Source organism: Lactuca serriola, chromosome 8 (genome assembly GCF_051521515.1).
Source record: "Lactuca serriola cultivar US96UC23 chromosome 8, Lser_US96UC23_V15, whole genome shotgun sequence".
Classification (NCBI taxonomy): Eukaryota; Viridiplantae; Streptophyta; class Magnoliopsida; order Asterales; family Asteraceae; genus Lactuca; species Lactuca serriola.
Window position 1 is genome coordinate 209,646,576 of NC_136415.1, and position 11,523 is coordinate 209,658,098.

An 11,523-nucleotide genomic window follows, 5' to 3' on the forward strand; every position below is an offset into this window, starting at 1 on the left:
GACATTTAAGCACCAAGTAATTGAGTGTTAAATGAAGAAAATAATTTTTATCTAGTAGATACTTGAAGTACTAGTCACTTCCAGACTTTCTTTTAAAATAAAGGAGTAGTTGCTTCTTCAAGTATCATGTTTCTTCACAAAAGAAAAATTATCCATCTGTGTGGGTCTTTTTGGATTTTATGGGCTTAAAGGTATTCATTCCATAAAATACTGGCATCTTAGATCACACATGGTGACCCTTTTAGCCTTGCATTATTCCATTGTTTGAACTGACTTAAAACAAAATATCATTATATTGTTGGAATATTTGCATAACCTATTATATCATTAGATATACATCTAAATTATCCAAGACTTCCTGGAAGTCAGGAATAAATGTTCCTAGTATGATGTTAGAAGCATATTAAGTATCATAATGATTCCTTTACTAGGTATCATGGGAGACATGAATAAACAAATGAAAAGCAATCCCATGCCCATTCTTTATTCATTTTTGTCCATCACAAACTAGGGGACAAAATCTACGTCTCTTTTACTTTAAGCAACTAGCCAATTTCATATGTAACCAATTGGTTACTCTAAGTGACCAAAATTTTGTACACAAAATTAATAATCATACCATATTATATGTATATATAACTAGTTTTGTTTTCTTTTTTATTACTTCCTAGAATTAATAATTCCCAATATAGTGATAAATTTTATTATCATAAAATAATGTTTTTCCAATTAAATACAATTATTGGTATTAATTAATAATAAAATTATTCTAATAAATTATCAATTGGTTAATTATTAAAAGGTGTGACCATATATGATCATGTGTTATTAACAGTATCATTCTAGAATGACTCTTGGGAAAACATGATCTTTCAGTTTCGTCTGAAAAAATTGTATGAATGAACTTCCAAACAAAAGAAGAACAAAACTATGCATCTTCTTTATGTATTTCGAGATTGAAAACAAAAATCCTGATGAGAGTTTAAATAATGTTTTTACAAAAGATTGTGTTTCCATGAACAAACTTAAAAGGGAAACTTTCAAAAAGATATTCAAGAAGTAAATGTCACATTCCTTCATTCTTTGCAAAAAGAACGAAATTTTGTTTCCATGATGATAAAAGGTCATGAATAAATGGACCACTATTCTTTGTATGAATTGCATTGTGTTTTGAAAACTCACGAGGAAGAAGTTATGGATTTGATATCTATAAAGTCATTTGGAGGACCTCTTGAATTAGTATCAAAACGGGTTATTGTACAAATTCAGAGTTAGTGGGTATGGTTTTAAGAGTTTGTTTTTTTAAACACTTTATCCTTTGTGTTCATTTCCTCCAATCAATAAAAGAGTTTTATGTATTTAGCTTGATTGTTCCTACTTTAACTTCTACATTTTCAATGTTATTTGAATTTTTAATTCAACATAACTTGAGTCGTCTCTATGTGTTTTCTTGGTTATGATTTTAATCAAAGTGCTTATATATTTAAATGGAATTAAATACATCCGAATACATATGAAGTCTATAATTCATATAAAATGTCAATTTATATAATCCTTAAGTTTTGGAATATTAGTGGTTGGAAATTGTAGTTGGAAATGCAAGTTGGCTAGTTTTCCATTATCCCACATTGGTGGGGGACCAAACATTTAGTGGATTTATAATTTTCTTCTCTTGATAGGCCTTCAAATACTTTAAATGGATCAAGATACGGGCCAAGCCCTCACGTGCGCCTATCCTAGTTGATGTCGCGAATGCACAAAATGGCACGATTTATGTGCACTCGGCACGATACATTTTTCATTGGGAGTTGGGGAGCTTTTAATTTTAGTAGGATTGGGATCCATTATGTTGGACCAAATCAGATTCATGGAAATTACGTTGCAATAGTGGGCTCATGCCACAATTCACATTGGAATATTCTGGAAGGCCCATAAACGAATTGCTTGGAGAACAATACGTCACCCTACGGTTTCTAGGGCCATCCATAGGGGTTTTTTTCTCCCTTCTAGGGTTCCTGCAACTATAAATATTCCTCTAAGAGTCGTATTGACTATTATGAAAATTGAGCTCTCTCTCTGTTATCTGCAATTTCTTCCATCTCTCCGAGTAATCACTTTGCATTTATTCATCTTCCATAGTTGTTAGAATGAAGAATAAATTGCATCAAATATTAGGTGTTTACGCTGAAGTTTACAGCCGTAGAGCAATGTAAAAACCATTAAGGACAGGAAGTTCTTCCGTACAGCCGTTTACTAGTCAATGATCTTAAGCCATGAGTTTGTTTTTACTTTATTGTTTTGTCTTTTAATTTCGTTCAATAACGATACTGTCTGCTTTTACTCCTTTTTTTAAAAGTAGATTTGTTCAAAGAGAATCAATCTAATTTATGGATGAAACTTGGTAACAATAATAATAATAATAATTGAACTTATTATCTTGAGACATCTCAACACGTTATCCATAATATTATTCGTTTGTTTTTTGCTTTTGTAAAAACGTGTCAGATATTTAATCATATATCAATCGAATCGTTTCTTTGTCATTACTAAATAATTCGTTATTAGTGTATAATACTAATTATCAGATTTTTTAGATATCAATTTTGAAATTCAACAATCTTAAAGGTTTTTATTGTCATATAAATTTCAGACTTATGGACACCAAAATCTCATCTGCTAATTTTTAACTCATGAAACAAGAGTTAGCCCAAATTGACCGATTCGAGGGTCAGAACAGATGTGTTTTCCAGGTAACAACAAAAGATTTTGGATAGTGGAATTTACACATAAACACTTATGGGTACATGTGACTTACAACTTCTATGGCATTTTCACTATTACAACAACATACATTATGAAAAAACTTATAACCTACTATAATCGAGATTACTAGGGTTACCATTATACCTTTAACAACAAACATGTGATACTAGAAACCTTCTTGTAGATCTCCTTGGAAAGTCTAGCTCCAATAGTGTTGTAGCCTCTAATGTGTAACATCAAACCCTTAGGAAAACCTAGGATCCGATATTTAGGATAGAGTGAGAGTATAAAATCTGATATCTTCTTATGAGATGGTAAAGGATCAGTTTTCACAACGGTTATGACCCTTTATATAACTTCCAGATGACCCAGGAATCCTAGATTTGAGCATTAAAATAATGGTATATTAATCTGATTTAAAATACAGTTTCCTACCTAATTTAGAAGGTTTCCAAAACCCTTCATAAGCTCCTTAAAATTGTACATAGGAAGGAAGGATCTAGAAAGAATTGCCTTGTTTTTTCAACTATTGAACAATTCCAATTTAACCCGTGTACCTTTTAACTAATTTTAATTAACCCACAACTAATTTCAATTAATTCTGATTAATTCTTAATTACTAATTGACTATTTCTAAATAATATATTATTCATAAAATATAGTAATAAATTACTTATCTCTTTCTTAATATCAATCCAATCCATTTCTTGGTTACGAGGGCAGCCCAAAAAAGACTTTACTTTTACTCACTATGATTATACTAATTTAGTTAAGACCTTAGACACTTAATCCAACAAGAACGACACCCGTTGGGCCGATAAGTTCAAGTTCATGGTTCATGTGCTGAAGCTTGCCTATATTTTCGAACATAACTTACCCAAATGCCCGCTAATCCAATTCCTAGAGCGGGAAAGATTGTGGATCCAAATGTCACTTTGATATGGAGAAAAAAGGGTTCTACATATAGAATCTGATGAATTGTGTGTGGACCACATCAAGAACTCCCTATTTGATCATCTTTATGATTTGTACGTGTTGGTCACGTATCAAAAAGAGTTGTGGAAACCCTTAGAACTCAAGTACAAGGAACGTGAGGAAGGTACGAACAACTACCTAGTGTCTAGGTACCTAGAGTTCCAAATAATTGATGACAAGCCTATCATGGAGCAAGTGCATGAACTCCAAGTAGTGTTTAACAAACTAAACATGCTTTCCATCTCTTTACCAGAATTTTTTTTGATTGGTGCAATTATCAAAAAACAGTAACCCTCATGGAAAGACTTCTCTAGAATAATGATGCATAAATATGAGGAATACTCCTTGGAAGATCTAATGAAGCACCATCTCATTAAGGATGAAACTCGAATCAGGGACAAGCATGGTAAAGTCGGACCGAGTGTGCATCACTTGTCAGTTGGGGGTTATAGCGATAAGGGCAAGTCTAGGGGGACATAACAAAAGGAAATTGGGACCAAAGAAACAAAACTTCAAGAAACTGGGTAATTAGAACCTTAACTCAAAGTCGTAGAGGGTCTTACCTTGCCACGTCTACGAAGATATTGGTCATTATGCAGGAGAATGCAATGATCGCAAATCAAGACCAACGATACATGCAGTCGAGCACGTTACCGACTTGCTGGCATGTTGTTAGTGTCAAATATGTTGTAATGTGTCGAAGTGATTTGAGTCGGTTTTGAATGTCATCTTATCTATTTACTAAGGCATATTAGTTTCGAAGTCTTGATGTTTAGGCCTTAGTATTTTTTGTATACTTTCTTACTCTCCTTTAAATAGGAGTTGTACTTAGAGTTAGATAGAACTTTTCCAAGTACTTTTGTATAATATTCTCTCTGTATTCAAAAGTATAAGTGAGCTATAAAAAAGATCTTATTTACTCTCGTTGTTCATAATACTTTGATTACTCTGGTTGTATTCATACTTGATTAAATCGCTACATCAGTTGGTATCAGAGCAGGAATCAAACTGCAATGATCTGATTTTCATTCTGTATCATTCATTTTTTTGATTTGCCTCTTTGATTCAAAAAATTTCCGCATAATTCATACTGAAAATCATACTTGATCTTCAATTGTGATTCGATTCTGCAACTAGCTTGTTTAATCGAGTGTTCTTCTTGTTCTTCTGTTTAATTCATCTGTTAATTTTAAATTTCTGAAGTTTTTTCTGAGAATTCATTTGTACATTCATGCCGAACTTTAACATGAACTCGATGACGTCGTATTCTCATCTTCTTGGGTCGTCTACGAAGATTCCAATGTTGATTACAGAGTATTACAATCAGTGGGTTGATCGGATGGAGGATTACTTGAATGACATAGATGAAGAGCCATGGAAATGCATTACTAATGATGTAATTCCACCTTCTTCTATTGAAAGCATAGGTACTTCTTCATCAACTCTGAGTGTAACTAAACAAAATGATAGGTTGAAGAATTATGAGAAGAAATGCATGAGAGAGCTTCGTGGTGATCTTCCTCCTATGGTGTATAATCATGTTCGCACTTGCAGAACTTCAAAAGAGATCTGGAATACATTGAAGGAAAAGTACCAGGGGAGTGAGAAGACCAAAATCAGCTCTGTCAAACAGTGTCTAATTGAATTAAGAGAATTCAAACAGAAAAATGGAGAAACAATTGAAATGTATTACGATCGTTTGAACGAGCTTATCTACAAGTGCACAAGGTATGGAATCAAAAGGACTAACATGGAATACAACATTACTTTTGTAATCTTGATGATTAAGACACATCATGGCTTCGATTTTTCTACTCTGAATGATGTTTACAATCAGCTAAAAACTCATGAAACTGAGGTGATGAAATGGTAGAAGAGTCAAGGATTATTTTAGGTGGTCCTTTGGCTCTAGTATCGAAGGCTAGTGGTAGAGAAAGTGAGATGGAAGTTGCTGATAATGAAGGTTCTGAGGAAGAAGGTCTTATTGTTGACTTGGACGGTGAAGTTGTTGCATTTTACTCCAACAACAAAGTGAAGAAGTTTTACAAGAAACCATTTAATGCAAAGATGAAGTCTGGAGAAACAAAGAGAGGTTATTCTGGGAAGGTTAGCCAAGAGAATAAGTTTGAGAAGAAAGAGGGAAAGGCGGAGGATTCGAAACTAGAGAAGAAACTGAAGGGTGATTCAGGGATAGATTGTCATTATTGTCATGGAGCAAATCACATGGCTATTGATTGTATGCTGAGAAAGAACGAAGAAAAGAAGAATAAAGTGAAGGATGAGGCTTATTACTCTGAGAAGTTGGAGGAACTCTGAGAAGCAATCTGATTGTTCGACATTTATTCAAGATGTTGTTGATGAACACTTAACATCACCTTCTTCTACTAATCGCGAAAGTATGCTAAATGATCAAGTGGAGGGGGAGCACTTACATTCAAATTCTCAAGTTGAGGGGGAGCATTCTTTCGAAGGGGAGAATAAGAGAATGAATGATGATGTTGAGGGGGAGCAAATTGAAAATGAAATTGTCGATGGGGAGCTAAATGTGTCGAATAATAATTAAAATGAAATTTTTCATGATTTGAATGATAATAATTTTCTTGCATTTTCAGAGAATGAAGAAATGTTCGAAGATGCCCCATTGCATTTTGATCTAGCTTATCCACCATTGGAGAACTGGACAAGAAATCATCCAAAAGAACAAGTGATTGGAAATCCTCAAGATGGTATGATAACTAGAGCTCAACTTCGTGTAAAGAATGAAGTACTTAATACTCATCAGGAGTTTTGCATGTTTAATGTCTTTATTTTGAAAATTGAACCAGAATCAGTTAAGGTTGCAATGGAACACTCATATTGGGTTGTTGCAATGCAATCTGAATTGTCTGAATTCGAAGGAAACTAGGTTAAGAGATTATTTCCTAAGCCAAAAGATATTTCGATTGTTGGATTAAAATGGATTTTCAAAAATAAAACAGACAAAGAAGGTAATATTGTTCGAAATAAGGCTAGGCTTGTAGTAAAAGGTTATTCGCAACAAGAAGGTATCGATTATGAGGAAACCTTTTCCCTTGTTGCAAAACTCGAGGTTGTTCGAGTATTTTTGGCCTATGCATCACACAAGGATTTTGATGTCTATCAGATGGATGTCAAATGTGCTTTCCTCAATGGCAAACTTGAAGAAACTGTATACATTGAACAACCGCCAGGTTTCATAAATGAAATTTTTCCTAATCATTGTTATATTTTAGATAAAGCTGTATATGGGTTAAAAGAACCACCAATAACATGTTATGCAACTCTTACCACATTCTTAAAACAATAAAAATTTAAATAAGGATCAGTTGATCCCACACTATTTTGAAAGAAAGTTGGGGATCATCTTATGCTTGTTCAAATGTATGTTGATGATATTATTTTTGGCTCAACTGACATTGCTCTGTTTAGAGATTTCGAAAATTTGATGAAAAGTCAATTCGAGATGAGCATGATGGGAAAAATAAACAATTTTCTATGATTGAACATTCGTCAAAGCAGAGAAGAAATCTTTATCAATCAAGAAAATATATAAAGAATCTGCTTGAAAATTTTGGCTTGACGAATAGCACGAAATTACGAGTACCAATGGTAGTTGGAACAAGGCTAACACCTTATTTAAACAAGCCTGTTGTTGATCTTACTTTATACAAAAGCATGATAGGTCGTTACTTTAATTTACGACAAGTTGTCCTGACATTATGTTTTCTGTTTGTAATTGTGCCAGATATCAATCGAATCCAAGAGAACCACACTTAACAGCAGTGAAGATTATTTTTCGTTATCTCAAAGGTTCAATTTCCTTAGGATTATGGTATCCTTCGAAATCTAGATTCTGCATACAAGCATTTTCGGATGCTGATTTAGGAGGCTGCAATCTCGATAGAAAAAGCACAAGTGGCGGATGTCAATTACTAGATGGGAAGTTAGTAAGCTCGCAATCGAAAAAGCAAACATGTGTTTCGATTTCCACAGTAGAAGCAAAGTATGTTGCTGCTACAGCTTGTACTTCATAAATCATATGGATTCAAAGGCAATTGCATGATTATGAAATCAACATGAAGAAAATTCTGTTATATTGTGATTCACAAAGTGCTATACGCATTTGTCACAATCCTGTGCAACATTCGAAAACCAAGCATATTGCTCTACGTTATCACTTTATAAAAGATCATGTTGAGGAGGGCAATATCGAAATTCACTTAGTGAAAACCACTGATCAACTTGCTGATATTTTCACGAAGCCATTGGATGAAAAATCATTTGTATGATTTTTGGGAGGTCTAGGAATGAATGAAGGCAATTCAGTTCCCGGGTTGATTCGAAAGAATAACAAAAAGATGCATATGTAATGATTCAGAGGTGCTGAATGGTCAAATAACGAAAATTGCCAGTCATTCAGTGTTACTGTTCACGTTCAGCTCTTCGACACACTTCGATTTCGACATTTTGTACACACCACTTAATCGCAAACTTTCGTGAGTTTTGTACATAATTTTTTTTATTAGTAGTTTGTTTCGAAAAATTCAAAAAGAACAAAAAGATTTTCCTTTTGTTGTGTCTTTAAATTTTTGAAAAATGAAAAAGAACAAAAAGATTTTGTTTTTGTTTTGTCTTTCAATTTTCAATAAATCAAAAAGAACAAAAAGATTTTTTTTGTTTTGTCTTTCAGTTTTCGAAAATGAAGAAGAACAAAAAGATTTTGTTTTTGTTTTGTCTTTCAATTTTCGAAAAATCAAAAAGAACAAAAAGATTTTATTTTTGTTTTGTCTTTTAAATTTCGAAAAATCAAAAACTTCAAAAAGATTTTTTTTGGTGTTTGTATTCTATTTTCTTAATGAAACTTTTGGCAAAGATCATCAATGGTTCATGCTTGCAGTTCTAGGGTCAGGTATATTATTCGAAAAGCTTTTGTACTAGTTAGGTTGTCCGTAGAAGCGTGCTGCAGCACATTGACCTAAGCCTCCCTTGACTCAATGTGTGTTTGTAAAGCCTTAATGAAGTTTTCATTACGAAAATTTCTTCCTAATAAGGCTATCTTCATATTAGTCCATGAGCTACCTTACTCTTCTCAAATGAGTTAAGAGTTTACTGCTTTGTCCAAACATAGCAGAGGTACTCTTGTTTAAAAACTTTCATCTTTTTACTCCTAAATTTCTTACACGTTCACACACAATGACATATGTCCAAGAGATTTTTGGTAACACTACAAGAAAAACGTGAGTTTGCTAGGGAAGATCGCTATCGAACGTATTTTCGTTGTTAATCTGTAATGGATCGTCCTATAGAATGTCGTTCCATAGCAATGTTGCTACCACATTGTCTACGGATTTTATTTCTGGTAGCGAGAATGGGACTTGCTAGGGAAAATGCTACCGACTCCATATCTGTTGGTATTATGCTACCGATAGTTCTATGGAACAAAAAATCGTAGCAATTTTCCAACAACATTTGTTACGAAATCACTTTCCGTTGTACTGTAGTTATGGAATTCATTATCGTGGTTACTATGCGACGGAGCTTGTGACGGAAACAAATTCCATAGTTTAATTGCTATGGAAGTACCACTCGTAGGTATTTGCTAGGGAATTCTACTATGGAATATGATTTTGTTTGCTTGTTTTGTTATGGAACAAAACGTGTAGCTAATTTGTGACGACATTTGTTGGGATGTTGTATGCTTAATTAATCTTCTTATACTATGGATGAACTATTATAATGATCAATGGAATTTGTAAGATATGGTTTGAATGAAATTTTTTTGAATTGGTAATATGTGTCATAAGCTATTGGCTAAAAAACGAAAAAATGAATTTTAAAGTTGATATGGTTGGCAAGCGGACTCGAACTTAAGCTTGTGCTAGGAAAGGGCGCGGTTAAGCTAGTTGTGCTAATCACGTTGTGTATAGTTTCTTGAAAACATAGTATATAATGAATAATTAACAACGAATTCATTACAAACTTATTTTTAATTACATTCACCGGGCATGTTAAAGTATATAATCTATGTAGATTATTTTTCCTTAATAACAAATTCATTACAAACTTATTTTTAATTACATTAACTATACTTCATCACAAAAATAACATGGGTTTTACGTATACTTCATCCTACTCAAGCAACATAGCAACCAAAAATAACTAAAATGCCCTTTTAACAGAATAATTTAAACACAAAACCAAAATAAAATTATAGTAGTACTATACAACGTCATATACATTACAATAAAAACATTAATATTCAATGTCCAATCTAACTATTATTAACCATTAATTTTTTTAAGAAATATACAAAACCTACCATACTCTACATACCAACGACAAACCGTGCAATATCTTTGTCGATCCTCATCCTCTTCATGACTTATTGCAAATGCACCTTTAACAGAATGACGTGGGTCTTCACATTGGAATGTGATGTTATTCATTGTAAGTCTATGAAACAACATCAACAGCCCGCAACAACTCTTTGGCACTATCAACAACAGCCGTGTACTCCCCATCATCCGAAATTGCCCAGCCAATATAGGCGTCAAGTAATTGTAAACCTACACATTAACATATCCACCAATTAATCCAATGTATCATTTTCAATACAACAGTAAATAATATACAACACAACAAAACTAAATACTAACCCCAAATTAGAAACATGCCTTAATTAACTATATACATAATTTAATTTACATATATACCATATATACATACCTTCATCACATTGATGAGGCCCTCTTGAAATGTAGACCATTCCAAGAAAATAAATTGCCTCAAGATGATCTTCATTTGCTGCTTCTCTCAACAAAGACAATCCTAAATCAAAATTGTCATAATAAAAGCATTCATCTTGTTGACATAATAACAATATCAATATATAATATCATTGACACAACATTACTAAATGGTATAAATTACATATAATTAATGAAAACACACATAAAATTCCTTGTCTGAACATGGCTTCAATGTTATTATGCAATGCACATGTGCATATAAATGAATCAGCATTCTGATTTTTGGGACTCATTCCTTCAATCATGTCCACGCATGCTGTTCTGAACACTTGAGGATCATCCCCGACTTCATATATCTTCTTTGAACTTAAAAAATTTAAATAGATAGTAAATAACAAATGAATAGAGTTGTACTTCATCAAATATACATTCATTAGTTGATGTTTATTGAGAATTACCAAAGTCTTGCAGAGACAATGTCTTTTGTAGATTCTGACCCTAATACTACAAATATCCGACTCAAAATCTCTAATGGGAGATCATTTAACGAACGGCGACTTCTAGTATTCGACATTCTACTTACAAAATAGACATTGGAGTAGTTGATTTCAATTCATTTTTAAAAAATAAGCGTAACTATGAAAAACAGTGTAATAGGGTATGGAAAAAAAAACTTACTTTATGATGATCTGGTCGTGAGGAGTACAGGAGTGTCTATTATCGGAGAAAATCGATTTTAATAACGATTACCCTTCGACGATTTGGGAGTTTCAGTGTTTGTATGGAGATTTATCGTCTGAAAAACTTGAGACGTTCTGAATGGTTGAAAAACTGATAACGCTGGTGTGACGTCAGAGGTATGATGGCGCCCTAACGCTTTAGAGTGAAAAAAGACCAAAATGCCCTTGAAATCATTCCAAATATGTGAATACTAAGGATATTTGTGTCAAAACACATTATTCAAATATTATAACCTTTTATAGGTAATAGTGGAATTTTGATTGTTTAAATGGAATGG

General features: G+C 33.0%; 1 protein-coding gene across 1 annotated transcript; it reads right to left on the minus strand.

Moving 5' to 3' along the window:
• Positions 1 to 10,209: 10,209 nt before the first annotated feature.
• LOC145067819 (uncharacterized) lies at positions 10,210 to 11,079 on the minus strand. The gene is made up of 4 exons (XM_079014859.1): positions 10,964 to 11,079; positions 10,708 to 10,871; positions 10,483 to 10,617; positions 10,210 to 10,322 (listed from the first exon to the last, which is right to left on the minus strand). The coding sequence occupies exons 1-4, from the start codon at positions 11,077 to 11,079 to the stop codon at positions 10,210 to 10,212; spliced, it is 528 nt and encodes a 175-aa protein (XP_078870985.1).
• Between the last annotated feature and the right edge of the window lie 444 nt (positions 11,080 to 11,523).